We start from the raw sequence: 17,739 nt of genomic DNA, 5'->3' as shown, positions 1-17,739 counted from the left end.
CACTCACCCCTCACTAATCACCACTAACAACCGCCACTCACCCTCCCCACTCACCCTCACCCTCACCAATCACCACTCACCCTCACCACTTACCACTCACCCTCACCACTCACTACTCACCCTCACCACTCTCCCTCACCACTCTCCCTCACCACTCTCCCTCACCACTCTCCCTCACCACTCTCCCTCACCAATCACCACTCACCCTCACCACTTACCACTCACCCTCACCACTCACTACTCTCCCTCACCACTCTCCCTCACCACTCTCCCTCACCACTCTCCCTCACCACTCACCACTCACGCTCACCACTCACCCTCACTACTCACCCTAACCACTCACCACTCACCCTCAACACTCACCCTCACCGCTCACCACTCACCCTCACCACTCACCCTGACCACTCACCACTCATCCTCACCAATCACACCCTCACCAATCACACCCTCACCAATCACCACTCACCCTCACTGCTCACCCTCACCGCTCACCCTCACCACTCACCCTAACCACTCACGCTCACCCTCACCACTCACCCCTCACTAATCACCACTCACAACCGCCACTCACCCTCACCACTCACCCTCACCACTCACCCTCACTACTCACCACTCATCCTCACCAATCACACCCTCAACAATCACCACTCACCCTCACCACTCACGCTCAACACTCACCCTCACCACTCATGCTCACCACTAACCCTCACCACTCACCCTCACCACTCACTAATCACCTCTCACAACCGTCACTCACCCTCACCACTCACTCTTACCACTCACCCTCACCACTCACCCTCACAACAACCACTCACCCTCACAACAACCACTCACCCTCACTACTCACCCTCACCACTCATCCTCACCAATTACACCCTCACCAATCACCACTCACCCTCACTGCTCACCACTCAAACTCACCCTCGCCACTCACGCTCACCCTCACCACTCACCCCTCACTAATCACCACTAACAACCGCCACTCACCCTCCCCACTCAACCTCACCCTCACCAATCACCACTCACCCTCACCACTCAACCTCACCCTCACCACTCACCCTCACCACTCACCCTCACCACTCACCCTCACCACTCACCCTCACCCCTCACTCACCACTCACTCTCACCACTCACTCACCACTCTCCCTCACTCACCACTCTCCCTCACTCACCACTCTCCCTCACTCACCACTCTCCCTCACTCACCACTCTCCCTCACTCACCACTCTCCCTCACTCACCACTCTCCCTCACTCACCACTCTCCCTCACTCACCACTCTCCCTCACTCACCACTCTCCCTCACTCACCACTCTCCCTCACTCACCACTCTCCCTCACTCACCACTCTCCCTCACTCACCACTCTCCCTCACTCACCACTCTCCCTCACTCACCACTCTCCCTCACTCACCACTCACCCTCACTCACCACTCTCCCTCACTCACCACTCTCCCTCACTCACCACTCTCCCTCACTCACCACTCTCCCTCACTCACCACTCTCCCTCACTCACCACTCTCCCTCACTCACCACTCTCCCTCACTCACCACTCTCCCTCACTCACCACTCTCCCTCACTCACCACTCTCCCTCACTCACCACTCTCCCTCACTCACCACTCTCCCTCACTCACCACTCTCCCTCACCCACCACTCTCCCTCACTCACCACTCACCCTCACTCAACAGAGTTTTCTTTTCATTCGTATGTTATGTTTTAAAGTTTTCAGGAGTTTTTAATTATATTTTAGCCCCGGTCAACGCCGGATATTTCCCATTCGTAGCAGTTTATATCAACTCTATAACCAACTAATATTAAACGGAAATAAGGCGATTCTAAATGAATCTACAACCTTCGATTCCTTTTCGCGATTCAGAGAATCGATTCTTGGCGCGGTCGGGTTTAGAGTTTTAATTACACAGTTGTATTTTCATTGGAATGTTATGTTTTAAAGTTTTCAGAAGATTTTAAATGTATTTTTCCCCCGGGCAACGCTGGGTATATCGAGTTTATACCACAAAGTCGACGCCTGACAGAGTTGCGTGTCGAGGCCTAGTACCGTGCAGAGCCTCCGGCCTTGCCTAGATTGCCCACTCGGCTGAGGCTGGGTACTGGGGCCGTTAACCCCCCCCCCCCCGCGCTACAATAATACTGTCTAATCGCTATACTTTTATTATCTACCAACCCTATAATAGTAATTGCACACATTGGGGTGGGGGGGGAGTGAAGAGGACGTGAAACTTTGATGAATTTACCTCAGAGTCGCGTGTTAATGCGTGCGCATATTTATAACGGAAATTAAAAATGGCGTCCACCCCGCAGCGAATGCGTCGCTACTCGTTGCCAGGGGCAACCGCCGTGGTCCGCGCCGGCCGGCAAGAGTAAATAAATAAATAAAGCGTTAAATAAATAAATAACGATAAATCGCACTAAATCGATAATCGGTCCGATTTAAAGTTTAGAGACGAAAAATCGGAAATGCCTAAGTTTACCGCGGGGCCGGGGGCGTGCCCACCTGCAAAATTTAATCTCGCCGAACCCCACGGTCCGAGAGCTAAATCCCCCGGTAGGGAGCGTACGCAGACGGACGGACGGACGGACAGACAAAAAATGAATTATATAGGTTAGATAGGACAACTATTGCAAGGATGGAGGTATGAGCCAGATGGATTGTTGTGCCTTGAGACCACGAAGGAAGGTGACTTGGGGAGTCCTTCATCCAGCAGTGAATGGATAATACTATGTAACACAATTGTTGTTCCTGGGTATTAAGTTTTATTTCGTAATTGCTTATACCTAAAAATTATAGAAAATGTCTATTATTATCTACAAACTTTGCTTTTGTGACCAGGACAGTGATATTTTGAAATGTATCTATTTTCAATGAGAAAATGGGCGATTTTCATGTCTTTTCGTTCACATAAAGTGAGAAAAAAACTACATGAGTATCAAAATTAACATGTATTTATACTAATGTAGGACTCGTACTGATGCGACAACTTCTTTGTCTTTCTCGTTCCTTTTATTCCGCATATAGTTCACATCTCCGACAGCATCGCTCAATGTTCCTCCATACTCTTCAATGCACAATTCTCCATCAGCCCCACTCGATGTCCCTCCATTCACTCGCTCTGCTGCTTCGCTCGCTCTCTCTCTCTCCACCAAGGTCCGTTACTTTGCTGCTTCGCTACGCTGTACTCGCTCCGTCCTTGCTACTCTGTCCGTACTCTCTATATCCACTGCTACCGTATACTGTATTCTCTTTGTCCACTGCTACCTTATACTATACGCTCGTATCCACTGCTACCTTATACTATATTCTCTTATCCACTGCTACCTTATACTATACTGTCTTATCCACTGCTACCTTATACTATACTCTCTTATCCACTGCTACCTTATACTATACTCTCTTATCCACTGCTACCTTATACTATACTCTCTCTTGCTCCGTCTCTGTCCCAGGCACCGTCTCCAGCTCCAACTGCAACACTCACAAAGACTCCCGTATCTCCATACGCTCACTGCCTTTATCCCCGAACCAATCAGCCCCAATTAATTATGTCATCGCCCGCTTCGCTACTCGCCCCCAGGCCCCCCGCCTCACGTGATCCTGTTATCGTCGCCACCCCGGCGCCAGTCATCAACCACTCACCCTCTCGACCATTTTGCTGAGGACCATCACACCGAGAGCTGCTGTCTTCATAAAAATACAAGCTCCGTGTTAAATGTGACAGTGAACCATTGCGGAGGGACCGTGGCCCTCATGAATAAGTTGTCTTGTTGGGACAATGGCATTGACAGGAATCCCCAGCGACTCCAGACCTCAGAGGTGACGACGGGCAGCAGCGTTGCCGCAACCATGCTTTCCCATTCAGGCCGAAAATGAGAGTTTATACTGAACCTCAAACAAGGCCCAACGCCTCCCTCCCTCCCACCTTCACTCTCACGTCTCACCCAGGATCCCACGTCTTTCATGGTCTCATTTGGACCACCCATCCCCCATCTTTCAAAAGAAGATAATAGATCTTCACTATTAATTAGGGTTAGGTTCATAGGTTCATCAAAGGCAACCCATCTTGCTTGTATGCAGGCGACTTAAAAATTGCTTTTGCTTGCCTGATGGGGAAAGTGAATTACATGAAAAGAGAGTACTCTATGTCATTGATCTATGGTTGGTACCGACATGCAAATCAATGATGTGGCGGTGTTACATTGCTTTCACGGTTGCTATCCAATGTGATTTTGAGTTGGTGGACAAGAGGTCTGGCATTTCGCTTCCACGGAAGCTCATTCAGGAACTAAATTGAAGAAGCTCCCAGCACACGCAATGAAACGTTGGATCTCATGCTGCACAACACGCTGTGCAACCCAAAAACACACACATTGCAGAGATGTGTCATGTAAAATGCTAAACATAGACTTCTATGTGAATCAAAGCACGGGAGTAAAGGGATAACTCTTACAAAGTGTTTTCACCAAGGCCCACTCATAAATTGATGGCCATTTGCTGCTAAATAAGTCAATCAATTTACAAATCGATAAACTTAATCTCAGGGATGAGCATATATGGTGGATACGTGTGCACAGGCTGTAGGACAAGCAAGAAGTAGAGTTGAAGAGAGGTGCCCTTCGTGTCACTTTCAGACAAGTGTTGTGTTGCACAAGAATTGGTCTCGGTGATAATGAAAGTACAAAACTAAAAAAATGCTACTTCTATTTTTCACATCAAGTGCCCAATGGCAACAAACTGAACCGCAGTACACAATTTAAATGTATTATCCCATACCTCTAATTAGCACGGTTAGCTACGTACGGTGTGAAAGACGCTCAACATACATATTGTGCCGAGAAAACAGGCCAATATCACTGAGAATGACTCGACCACTTACAGTCGTCATTGTAACACTCCAAAGGTATAGCAGAAACACAATACTGACAAATAGTATAATAAATGTGCGTCATCAAAATGAATGTGCTAGGTATGCAGATGTTTTACAATATTTTGTGTCTTAATGACAATGTGGCACATGCTATTATTGTTGACATTTGTTGACTTCACTGATACATAGTGTTCACATAAAGGTACGTCGGCTATTGATGGAAATGCACTTTCTACTGATCAATAGAATGTATTACTTGATGTAAAGCATCACACAGCACTCCGACGAACATTCATTATCAATAGCACAACGTTTATTGATATACAATTCGAGTGTGATGTACAATGGTTTCTTTATTCAAGAGGAATTTCAGTTATATACACATCCCTCCGTGGTAACTAATATCCAAAATAATGAATTGTTATCTGTGGAGATATAAATCTAAATAGATTGACCTCGACACACAATGATTAGTTTACTTTAAACCAATTATGTAAAGTAAAATTAATTAGAGTACTGCATTCAATTTCACTTCCCCCCCCCCCACATCACTATATAGGTTATCATGGGGCAGTGACGCAGTGGTTAGTGCACTGCACTTCGAGTTTGATTATCGGCCCCGGCTAACATCAGTGGCGAGTGATATTTTACTTGTTCTTGGGTCGTTAATTCGCACTGACCAGCGTGGAGTAGTATGATCAAACAACTTCCATGAATGAATGGCATGGAAAGGCATGCATCTAGCAGTAGATTGACCAAATAACTTAAAGGTAACTATTAGTTTACTCTAAGAACACAGTTGTTTCATGAGTTTTGCATTTCATTGCTCACATCCCAAAGAGTGATACCATAATACACTGGCAAGATATCTAACACATATAAGAGTGTGACCTGCAGTTTTATTCTCGAAAATCGCATTCACTGAATGGGCTCCATTTGTAAATCAAGTAAAAGCCAAAAGACGAAGGTCAACATGAATGGCCAAGCCATTCCACTGATACTGCAGAGGGTCACACAAATGCTTAGTGTAGGCCTTGCTGGTTACACACACACACTTGAAACTTTATAATGGCTCTCAGAGGCTCCCGCAGGACTAATTACCAGCTTGAAACTCGAAAGTTTCTAAGGTCACCTGACTTTATCTACAAAATAAGCTATCTTTTTATCCATAGTCTTCCTTTATATGAGTGACCTTAGGTGATCTCTTTGTTTCTGTTTTGAAAAAGATTCTAAAAGGGAAAATGCTTAACTTCAAGTGTAGTGTGCTTTAGTCTTCCTCTTGGTGTTATGAGGTCCGTAAGTTACCATTTGCAGGAGTCTGCGGCAGAGATCCAATCATACAGTTGAATCGCCTTTGCAAAGGCATGACATGCATTTTTTTTGCTGTGTGTTCATAGGAAAAGATATAATTAACAAAACACCAATTTCATTATTAGATATTTTTTGTTCATCTGATGTTTAATATCAAGCAAATCTAAATGTTTTCTTCATTTACATGTGTATTACACTATAGTTGACTTATGTCACTACGGCAAAGTATGAGTAAATAAGCATCTGAACATATCTCACGAGGCCATGAACATGTACTTCTGCTAGAGACTGGACCATTAGGATACGAATGCCACTTCAAGACACTTGACAAACTTGAGCTTGATAAGCTATCGTCTTCCTCCTTGTGCGATTTAATTGTCTAGTTGTAGAGCCACAATTTACTACCTTATATATAAAATAAATTGCTCAAATTAACTTTCTTTGTAAGACTGTATATTTCATGAAATGTGGCGTGATACCATTGGACAATGTCTGAAATGACAAAAAGTAAAATGTGTAGAATGCTGTTTTACAACAAGGGTTTCTTGGGGTTGCTTTTGGGTGTGCTTCTGTATCTGCTAATAAGCAACAGGATTTACATATGATGGCATGTAAGATTCCTGCAGAGCTATTTGTTTAAAATAAAAATATATGTAATTGGAATGCCTACTTTCATATGAATTATGCAGTAATTTGGGAGGACAAAGTCATCAATATAAGTGTTTGAAGTATTCTGCTGACTGGGACAATTAAATTGACCCTAGAAAAGAGGCAACTAATTAGAGCTGAGACTTTCCATACTCAAGGTGGTACTTAGGTATTTTATGGCCTTGGAATGACAGATGTGTGTGAGGTCCTTGGCTAAGGATATACTTGACAGATGTGTGATTGTCCCATGTAATGGCCTTCAAAATTGCTTGATGGTATTTTTTCTAACGTAATTAATTGATTCATATTTTAATTGAAAAATCCAGAAATAGAAGCATGTATGCTCTAATATGAGGTAATTTACGTGGCAAAGAGTAAGCCTACATCTTTATGGCAGTGTTCCTGCGCTGTCTCCCACTGAGCCAGGTGACTCAGCCCTTGGCCGAGCCATTCGCAATCGGAAGGTTGCAAGTTCAAATTCAGGCTGGGGGTTGACTCAGCCCATAATACCTTTGGGTTTCATAACATTAGGATTGCTTTGTGGGAAAGTCAAGATTGGTTGTCCTATTGATACTCACCCCCTGCCATAGGAAAGCAGAATTTCCACCACTGGCTCTGAGCTGTTAATAGGAGATGAGCAATGTCTCAATGGTCACTTGAGCAGGAAATTGCATGTATTAATAACATGTACACGTACAATTTATAAAACTTACATACATCAATATTAACTATTTACATGAATGCGGTTATACTTTTAAAGGTGTATATTTTGTCGTCAAATTTAGCATGCATTTATGGGATTTCATCATTGCTGATTATTTTAGCTTCAAATGCATATTTTTTAAGCAGTTTACAGCATAATTAGTTCTTTATTTGACAGACAAGAAAGCAGCAGGCAGGTCTTGCTTGTATGCTGCATCATATTCCTGAATATGTCATAATCATTGGGGATTGAGGCACTTAGTGTAAGTATACCTATTCTTTTAGCTTCCATGCTGTTATATCTCACCACATCCCTTTGCCAGCCACGCTCTTGAGTTGGGACGCAAATATATATTTTTGATTGCTTGTGGATGACCCATTCAGCAACTGTGGAGATGATCAGACACCGTGTTTGTGACATTGCAATCTGGCTTACGGAAGCCTCAGATTAGTGTGAGATAGGCTCCACTGCCAAGGTGCTGATTAACTCTAGATGACTGTTATGGCGCTGAGATAGCACCTCATCTAAAACACATCAGGGCACATTACAATTGTGTTCAATGTAGACAATCCATTTGTTCAGTAAAGGGGCGAAAGCAGGCAGTACGGGCTCACTATTCAAAAGCGTTCTTTTTCGTACAATGCAGTTTTAATTCAATCACCTGGAGTTGGGAGATAGTAAACATTTCGTTGTTCAAATTGATCTGTACCTTATCAGTAACATATGCTGTGATTTCCTGTTCTTTCTGCAGGTCAGAATACCTGTGATGAAACCCTTCAAGGTCTGAATGGAACTATTGAAAGCCCCGGATTTCCATATGGATACCCCAACAAAGCCAATTGCACCTGGATCATCGTGGCCACGAACAAGAGTCGAATCCAATTGACTTTCCTTTCTTTTGCTCTGGAGCAGGAGTTTGACTTCATGTTGGTTTTTGATGGAGAAGCCAGGCCAGAGAATTTTCGAGCGAGGTAAGTGTAAGCGCACAATGCAACACACTTGTTTCTTTGTGTTCTACCATGCACTACAATGTTGCATATCCAACTCACTGGAGACAAAGATATGGGCACATATGCGAATAGGTCGGATGTGTGGTTAATTGGTCGGATATGTGACATACTTATGCTGATCCTTGCAATATTGTTGATGCACTTAAAGGTTATATACAGAGGCAATCGTGGTAGTACCTCAATATCTAATTTCTAGCCTAAGAGCACATGATATAGGTCAGTATTCTTCATTCGAAGGATAGTGAGATTTTATTGAAATTACATTTCAAGATTTCAAGAACTATGTGGGGAATTTCAGGAATTACACAGAAATAAGAATAATATTTGCGAACCAGAAAAGACACCTATGTATCATAATAATAATGCTATATACTGCAAAGATTACTGCATACATTAAAGAGTGAAAATATAAATAATGTATTCTAACATAACAGCGGTAGAGTGAGCAGCTGGACGTTGGAAGGTTGCGAGTTCAAATTCTGGTAAATGTTGTGGCTTTGCTCTCCAACACACCGGTGTGCTGTGCTAGTAACGAATTGGCATGTTCTGTTTATGTGGCAAACCTTACTAATTGGCTGTGTCGGGTGGTGGCGGGTTAAACGACACATTTATAGTTGCGCGATCTAACCCAAAAACCTATATTATAGTAAAATTCCTATGGACACACTTGGTCCCATCATAGAAATGTGTATTTGTCACCACTATCTCAGGGATATGAAAAGGAGACAGACCACTGCCTCAAACTTATTTGCGCAATACACCGCTTTCACTTTTTTAACATAACACATGGCCAAGCATTCCTCAAATTGCCACCGGACATTTGTTTCATTTTGAAGTGGTGGGCATTTCATTAGTTGCTGTGGTTTAAACTGCCTTGTGACTCCATGCACGTCTCCACAGAGTTGCCGGCAGTGGAGAGATGTTGCACCTTCAAGAACCATTTCTGGCTATATTGCATTAATTGGGTGCCATGCTGCGTTTCTTGCCTGAAATAGCTTAGTTCACACTGTGACTAGTTTACGAACTAATTTATTGAATGTATTTATTATTATCATTACCATTACAGTAATTTCAATTTTTTTGCTAGCTTTGCTCTTTATCTCCACGAAATATACGTGTGGGAAATTTCCTTCAGGTGCCATGCATTATTTGAAGGTTTCATGATTTTAAAAAATATAAAATACAATAAAAACTACTTTGCAAGAACTAAACATATGACACCCCTATACGATAATTTTTTTAATACATTTTTTTATTGATAGTCAATACCTGATGAATATATTACAAAGTTTTGGATCAATATCACTGTTGATAAAAGCAGCAAAAGTAAAACAAATGTGCTCACTTATTTCACTGAAGCTATTATTGTTCTCTTTTCAAATGAGATCAGTTTCATGTAAAGTGGTGAACACTGACATCCTCTACAGACTGAACGATGTTGATAATGTTAAAATAATGGAAATTCATGGTTTTCAAATACATATTGGGTAATCTTGATTTGAAGCTTTCGTGACTGCAGGAATCCATACTCTTTGGTTCTTTCGGTAAAGTGACGTAGGTATAAAATAAAATAAATCACGACGTTTTTTTGGACGCTTGTGTTGCGCCCGAAACGTCGTGATTTATTTATTTTATACCTACGTGACTTTACCGAAAGAATCAAAGAGTCCAAATTGGGTATACCACCTACCATCATTCACTTTAGATGCAGAAAAATACAGGGTGCTTGAAGAAAATGTTTACACTTCTGAGAATTTGCAACAACACCACAAGAAATGTGCCTCCGGGCTCTGGAGACCACCTGGAGAAGATTCCAACCATGTGTTGACAATAATGGCGAACAAGTGGAGACTCTTTGACTTTTTGAAGCTATCAACATACATTTGTTATCATGTTACAGTATATTATCCGTTCTTTTCCATTAAAAACGATCGACCCATTTAAGTGTTAAAAAAAATTGAAGTCCCCTGTATATAGTATTTTAGCAATTACTCGCCATACTTTTACCTTGACACAAATCATGATCTCAATAGTGAAATTATGCAGTTTTTTTTTCTGCTGTGATACTAGAGCATGGTTATCATAGTCCATTTTATCTCCCAGTCTGGTATCTGTAACATGTGAGCCTGAACTCCAAGGCTGTTCAACATTAATGTTTGAGGGGTTGTGATTCTTAGCCTTCATTTTTGAACTGCAAATACATCGAGACATCACACATCGGTGAGTATGAGTCACAGTGCCATGGATTGAAACTGACTGGTCTTGATTTTGTAAATGGCGTGCACTTACTCACGGAACTCCTGAATGTGAATAGAGTTAAAATATATGTATCAAAGTCCACGCGTGAAGGCCTAAGGTTAATGGAACATTGGCATCGCTTCATGGCGAGACCCAATTAAATCGGAAAGTACTGCATTACAGCAACTTGATTTTCATGATTATGCGGCATTATTGGAGCATCTTGAAGGGTAAAGCATGATGGATGTACGTATTGGTAAAACATCAACTATAATTGATGGACTGCCCGATATCTGAAAATACATACAAATTAGTATTCAGACAATGTATCCCTTGTTGTTTGTACATCCTTAACCAAAATGCTTGAATCTGCACTCAAGCTTGTTTCTAATCATGCCTTTGCATAATTTGTAGTTAAATGTATTACAATAGTGCTACGAGAGTGCTTGTGGGTACTTTTTTTGTCACAACTAGTATATACTTTCCATTCATACCACACTGTTAAACCCAATAAATCTGCCATCCTTACATGAGGGTTCACTGTCGGTCACATCACGACACTGTAATCTATGTTCACATTAGGCATTAAATCTTGATGGAAATGCAACCACAAAGTCATTTTCACAAAGTTGAGAAATGGTGTGATTGTTGGTCACATTAAAAGTAAGATCTTTTGGGAACGACTTCATTAGCAAATAATTATCTGTAGTTAACCTATAGTTGATTAGTTAATAATAAAAAGGAAATGTAAATGTAATATTTAAAACGTGTATTAGGCTCTCGCATACTCTACATTGTATGCCGTATACTCAAATATGTGTTTTCCCCCTGTTTAATTGGCAATATATTATTTGAACTCTGCTATAAAATCACTGTCATGCCCATTAAAAAAAAAACGCTACACCTGAAGAGTTTGACACTGACCCATATAAAACCTCATACCAATGTTAAAAGAAATGGTGCCTGCATGGTTATAATTTCACTGCATAGAATGTTTGTCCAATATATACTACATATACTATTATTATACGTGCAAAAACTTTGCATTGTATATTAATCATTCAGCAAAAATATGTTCAGGGGTGGAGTGGTGGCTCAGTGGTTAACACACTGCGCTGTGCACCCATTGACCCTGCATTCATATCCCGGCTACAGCTAACATCAGTGGAGTGTAATAACTGAACTTGTCCTGGGTCTCCACTTGGTCAACGCAGCTTTGATCAGAACCTAGTTTGGTGTATAAATATCGGCACCAAAGGCACTGACCACCATGATAAAGTTTGGCCAAACAACCCTCCTGAGTGACACGGCATTGGGAGGCCTTTATCAAACAGCGGATTGCCAAATTGTGCTGCAAAATCTATTAGTAACCCTTTCTTGTTCTGAGACGTCTGCAAGTTGCAGGGTGGGTCCCGTTCACTGCTGGATTTCGGAACGAGCAAGTAATTAGCATTAATTTTTTATCTAGAGAGGTATAGCACCGTTGTTTGTAAAGACATTATACTCACCGCAGAGAACTGGAGCGACTGCACTGTGATAGCTGGCGCCAAACTGTTGCTACACGCCCTCCCTCGTGGCTTTGTGCGAGCCTCTGTACTTTTTTTCCGACCTGAAAACGTACCGATAACGTTCTTTTATTTTAGTTTTTCTTACACGTTCATCACTGGAATGGGGAAGGGTCAATAGTGTCAACATATCCGACCATGTCCGTCCGGTGCTTGCCGAGTTGCATTGGCTTCCGGTTGCTGAATGAATACATAAGTTCGCACTCATGACACACAAAATACTTGCCACAAATGAACCACAATACCTTATTGATATCGTCGAGGAGCATAAACCATCACGCAAACAACAGTCATCCTTACAGCGGATTTTGGCTAGCCATCAAACAAAGTTAGTCACTGCATCATGCACTTTCATATGCTCTTTTGCAGCCGTCTGGAATGCTCTGACCGTCCGATATTAGCTATGCACTTTTAAATATAGATTGAAAATGAATTTCTGTACAACTGATTTTTGTGTTTAGTTTGTTATCCTTCTCCCGCATCTCCACTTAGCACGGTTGGCTACATACGGTGTGAAAGAAGTTCAACATACATACATTCATGAACATTTGAGGCAAAACATTTTTTTCTAGTAGAACTTCAAATTTATAATTAGATTATTGTGTGCAATTTCATTTCCAATAGTGTTTCAGTATCTGTACTGAGAGACACTGATACAACAAAATGTGCCATTTAGTGCCTCTTTATAAATTACACATTTTATTATAAACATGGGCGTCAACACTCTCATGTTATAACATAGGACTGGTTTTAGTTTTCATGAACAATTTCACAGTTTTTTTTTTATAAAAAAAACCCTTCTAGGTAAAAGAAAATTAGACAAATTTACAGCAGGGAGTTTCAAATTACAGTTTACTTCTTTTTCCCTTTAATATATTACGTAAACATAATTGCGCCATTCTGCTTATATTGTTCCTCTGGCATCGAAATTTGACTTTTTATATTGACCAAGTCAGCAGACAATATGAATTAATTAGAAATGTAGCAAGCACAATGCTAATAAAACATAGATGCATTTAGGGGTTAAATTTGGCTACAGCCCTGTGGACCACATCCCCAGTTTGCTATTTTTCCATTGCCAAATGGGCCACGGTTGAGCAATTACTTCTTTCACAGCCTTTTGCTTCAAGAAACCCTACTGTTCATTCATAGCACCCCCTACCACCGCATCCCACTTCCACCCCTCCTTTCCCGTACCACCCTCCGTTTAAACCAACCACTCATTTTACAGTGTTCCCTCGTTGTTCGCGAGGGCACGTTCCGGAGATGCTCGTGAATAGCACATTTCGCGGATAATGATATTGGCCTACGAATATTGTACTCACAACGTCTGCAGATGCTTCGAAGAGTTATGTATCTCTATCTATCTCATCACGTTATCTCCTATCACTTTGTCCATTATTACTTTATCTCTCATCACTTTCTCTTTCTCTCTCGATGCAGTCATGTAGAGTTTTAGATGCGATTCAAAGATAGTAAAAATCTCGGTTAGCAAGTTTGAAAATAACAACGGAATACTGTATTCTGAATTCAAGTACAATGTTTGTAAGCTGGGTCTAACTACAGTGATAACGTGTTTTTTTAATGATTGTCTATGCAGATAATTTGATTGAAATAACTACGCGATTTTATATTGTCCTGAGAGTGCAAATGGTGTGTTCATTTTGTTTGCATATTTATACAGGTGTTTATAACTTAGAACCTGTATGTAGGTTAGAGATTATTGAATCACCCTGATAGATTAATTAGTATTAAATAAATGTATGCACTTTATATCAGCTACGCACTTTATTACAGTGCAAGCTGAAAAAACACCACTATATACCTGATAACTAATATTGTTATTTTAAGATAATTATAAAAAAAACGCTTAAAACTTGACATGTATTGAGATTGGTGCAGAACACTGCAGAATTTAACAAAAATTCGTTTATTTCAGACCTGGTAAGGAATTTAAAGTGACACATAATTGTGCCTTGAATTAATGCTGTGTTAATATTCTGTCGAGATTTTTTTTCTGAGCTGGTGGTAGGAACTCGTCATTTGTAAAATTATATAGAGACCACTTTGTGATGATGGTCCAATTACAGGAGCTTGTGGGGGCCAGTTCAGTTATTTTTTTATTACAAATCAGTGGTGAGTGAATCAGTTCCACTTCAAGTGAGTCGTGTTAGTGATAGAACTGAATAGCCGCTACGGTGACTCTCTGATTTAAGATACTTTACTTTGACAGCATTCAAGCTGGAAATTAAGAATACAATAACGTCAGATACTGTGTTATGAAAGGGAATGGTCAAAGGTTCAGCTTATGCTATTCCCTGTTAAAGGGAACTTTTCATGTTCACAATGCACTTGATTGATAGGTATCAAAAGAGAGAAAATCAGGCTAAGATGAGTTCTAACATTTTAAATATATTATTTACCTTTTATCAACTTGCTTGGAATAATTAACTTAAATTGGGTATCTGGTTATGAATTTATTATCGAAATATTTGTATGCAATCTCTCGTTCTGACGTATTTGCAAATAACAGCACAATGCCATCAGCATACAAATATATGTTGGCTTCCTGGCATGCTGCTGAGAAATCATTAGTGTTAAATAAAATCAACGGGAAGCTTTGGCAAATTCTTGTAGCATCACAGCCGTGACTGGCTAAGCATTGATTTTGTTATAGCACACTGGACTCAGAATGCAAAGCCAACGAGTTTGATGCCATATCGCCGCCACAGTCATTTAATGATGGGTTTGAGAACCGAGTTGGTCTCAGCTCACATTCCTACGGCAGCCCCATTGGGCCAAACCAACACCGAGTGGGCTGTCGCCAACTTGTTTGTAGGCCATGTGGCTTGCTTCGTTATAGGAAGCTGCAAGCTTTCACCCAAAAACGCGTTGGAACCTGTTGTAATGGTACGCGGTGAGTTCAGAAGAGTATGGTGAAATTCTTCTGCACCGTACGTAGCCAACCATAGGCAAGACAAACGTAGCCAACCGTGCTAATTGGAGGTGCAAAACGGCTTTGAATGTGATGCACATTCAATGCTGTTTGTCAACTTTTGTCAACTTCAGGACTGTTTTTTGTAATAAAAACAAATCGGCAAAATATTATACAACGTTTACATATATATTGGATGCATAGCCTAACCCAAGCATACGTTAGATGTCATGCTGAGCTGTTCCTGAAACAGCTCGTCTATTTACCATGCAAACATTCCTGGCATCTCTTTTCTCACTTATTTATCACTTATTGCGTCAGTCCATTCATAAGTACAACACGTACTGTACATTCTACCTTTTGATCAGCTTGGAAAATAATATAATTGGCCCCTTGAAGAGAAAGTGTTTTCCGTTGTATCTCTACAGGGATGACTTTTGGTGCTTTTGTGTAGGGGTGTTAGGGGAGGGAATCCCACCAATAGGAGGGGAAGTGGAATGGTGACAGGAGAAGGGGGAGGAGCAGGTGAGGAGATATAAGGGAGAGAACGGGCGGGAAGAGGAGGTCGGCGCGAACGAGATTGGGACGGCTGGGGACAGGTGTGGATGGGAGGAAAGGAATAAAATACGAACCCCCTCCAATCGTGTGTCGGCTCTCCTTTACACTTGTGTTAATGCGTGCATGTGTTTTTGTACGTGGTCGTGTCGTGGTTAGCACGTCGCGCTACGAACCCGACGACCCGATATTCGATTCCCACTCAGGGCCGACAATTATCTCTAGCGGTTCTGGGCTTCCCCTAGGTCGACTCAGCCTCAAATGAGTACCTCGTGCGATGTGTAAACAAAACATCACCACTGGCGAGACGAAGGCGGTCGGGCGTGGAGTTGGCCACTCTGCCGGCCTTCATAGGTGCTCGCGAACAGCACTTACCACAGCAGTCTGTTAAGGCTATACGAGGGATCTTTATCTTTGTTTTGGTTAGAATGTAAAGCAGAGCATTGCGCAGCTAAAGCAGACACACTGGTGGTGGGGTAGAGAGTGCAATATCCCGCACAACTTGCTATTTACCGTCAACAACAACACATCTCATTCTCTCCATGAACCTACGAACGGCGATCTTTCTCCACGACTACCCCATCATGTTCGGACGAGCGTTCACCCAGCCTGGCCCCCAAGGGGCACAGCGTTTCTGTCGCTGCCACCTTCGTGGCGATCGGCGGTTGCACGGCCGCGTCGCGGGGGGCTGCGGCATTCATTGTTGGCAGCGGTACCCCCATTGATCAATGGTCACGGGTTTTCGAGAGGGCTCGAAGGGCTTCAAAAGAGGGGCTATGCGGGGCTCGAGGGTGAACGCTCAACGACCGGAGGAGTTGCCTCGTGTAATGCTTGCGCGCATTACGAGGACTTCGCCGGGTGTTGCGTGCGCCAGAGGATGTCGTGTTTCTCTTTTCGCGCCCGCAGCATGTTGCCCTCCTCGCACCGTGGACACTGTTGCTTGAAAATCCTGCCGGAGCAACAGTGCCGCGGTGAGCATGTAAAAAGCCTTTTTTTAATCTGCATTCTATTGCAACGGCTCATTATTAGTCTTGTGGATTTATTTTGTTTCATATGCAATTCAAATGGTGGTCATATCCAAAACAAGGTGATTGTCATTTCAGGGCTAGAATTGAACTGATACTCCGGTATTATTAAAATGTAAAGATGCCTCTCCAGTTGCCTGCTAGTTTCACGACTGGCACAAGGAGGCTCTGGTGCGCTCCCCCTGGAGAGTCAGCCTACTCTTCCACAATGGACAAATGCCTTGGAAGATGTGGGGGTATTCACACTTTACCCCACCATATATATCTGCACCCTTATATACTGTTGGGTAGATAGAGGTGGAGGGGGGGGGGGGTTAATTGTCCATTGTTTTAACTGGCACGCCAGGAGATTGAATTGGTGACCTCTGGATTGCAAGTCCAGGATGCTAACCATGACAAAATGGCAGCATTTGTCTTCTCTATATGGGCTGCTATATATGTAGCACTTGGCACATAAATCTCACAAGGTTTTGGCCGTGAGATCGGCACGGATGCCGATATTTAGAGCTGATGTCGACATAAGCTTCTGCACACGAGCACTTAAGTCGACATCGGCCCACGTTGACTTTCTTTTTGTCCACTTCTCTGAGGGGAAAACTAAACTTGACAAATTACATCAACGTGGCTTTGTGCATGGCAGTTACTCTGGCAAACAAATCATGGCGACACAAATCATGCCAACACACTTATGTCAACAGGAAACCTGCACGTGTGAATAGTATTTGCTCTGATCCAATTCAACATTTCTGATACGTTGGAAATAGTGTCCATGATAAATACATCTGTGCTATATTATAAAATATTTGTGCCTGGGATTTGAATAGATTAGGGTCAGTATTAGCCAATCACAGAGGAGGGGTTTAGGTTGT

The 17,739-nt window shown here is 42.3% G+C and overlaps 1 protein-coding gene across 3 annotated transcripts in view; it reads left to right on the top strand.

Annotated features, from left to right (window-relative positions):
- CSMD3 (CUB and Sushi multiple domains 3) overlaps positions 1–17,739 on the top strand; it is a 426,461-nt gene that overhangs the window by 17,518 nt on the left and 391,204 nt on the right. For all 3 annotated transcript variants that reach the window (XM_078855831.1, XM_078855830.1, XM_078855832.1), the window contains exon 2: positions 8,294–8,513. In XM_078855831.1, coding sequence (XP_078711957.1) covers positions 8,294–8,513 — 220 coding nt within the window. The remainder of the gene's footprint in view (positions 1–8,293; positions 8,514–17,739) is intronic.

Source organism: Lampetra fluviatilis, chromosome 4 (genome assembly GCF_964198595.1).
Source record: "Lampetra fluviatilis chromosome 4, kcLamFluv1.1, whole genome shotgun sequence".
Taxonomy (NCBI): domain Eukaryota; kingdom Metazoa; phylum Chordata; class Hyperoartia; order Petromyzontiformes; family Petromyzontidae; genus Lampetra; species Lampetra fluviatilis.
The sequence above is the reverse complement of the archived record's forward strand: the minus strand, read 5'-3'. Positions and strand labels throughout refer to the sequence as shown.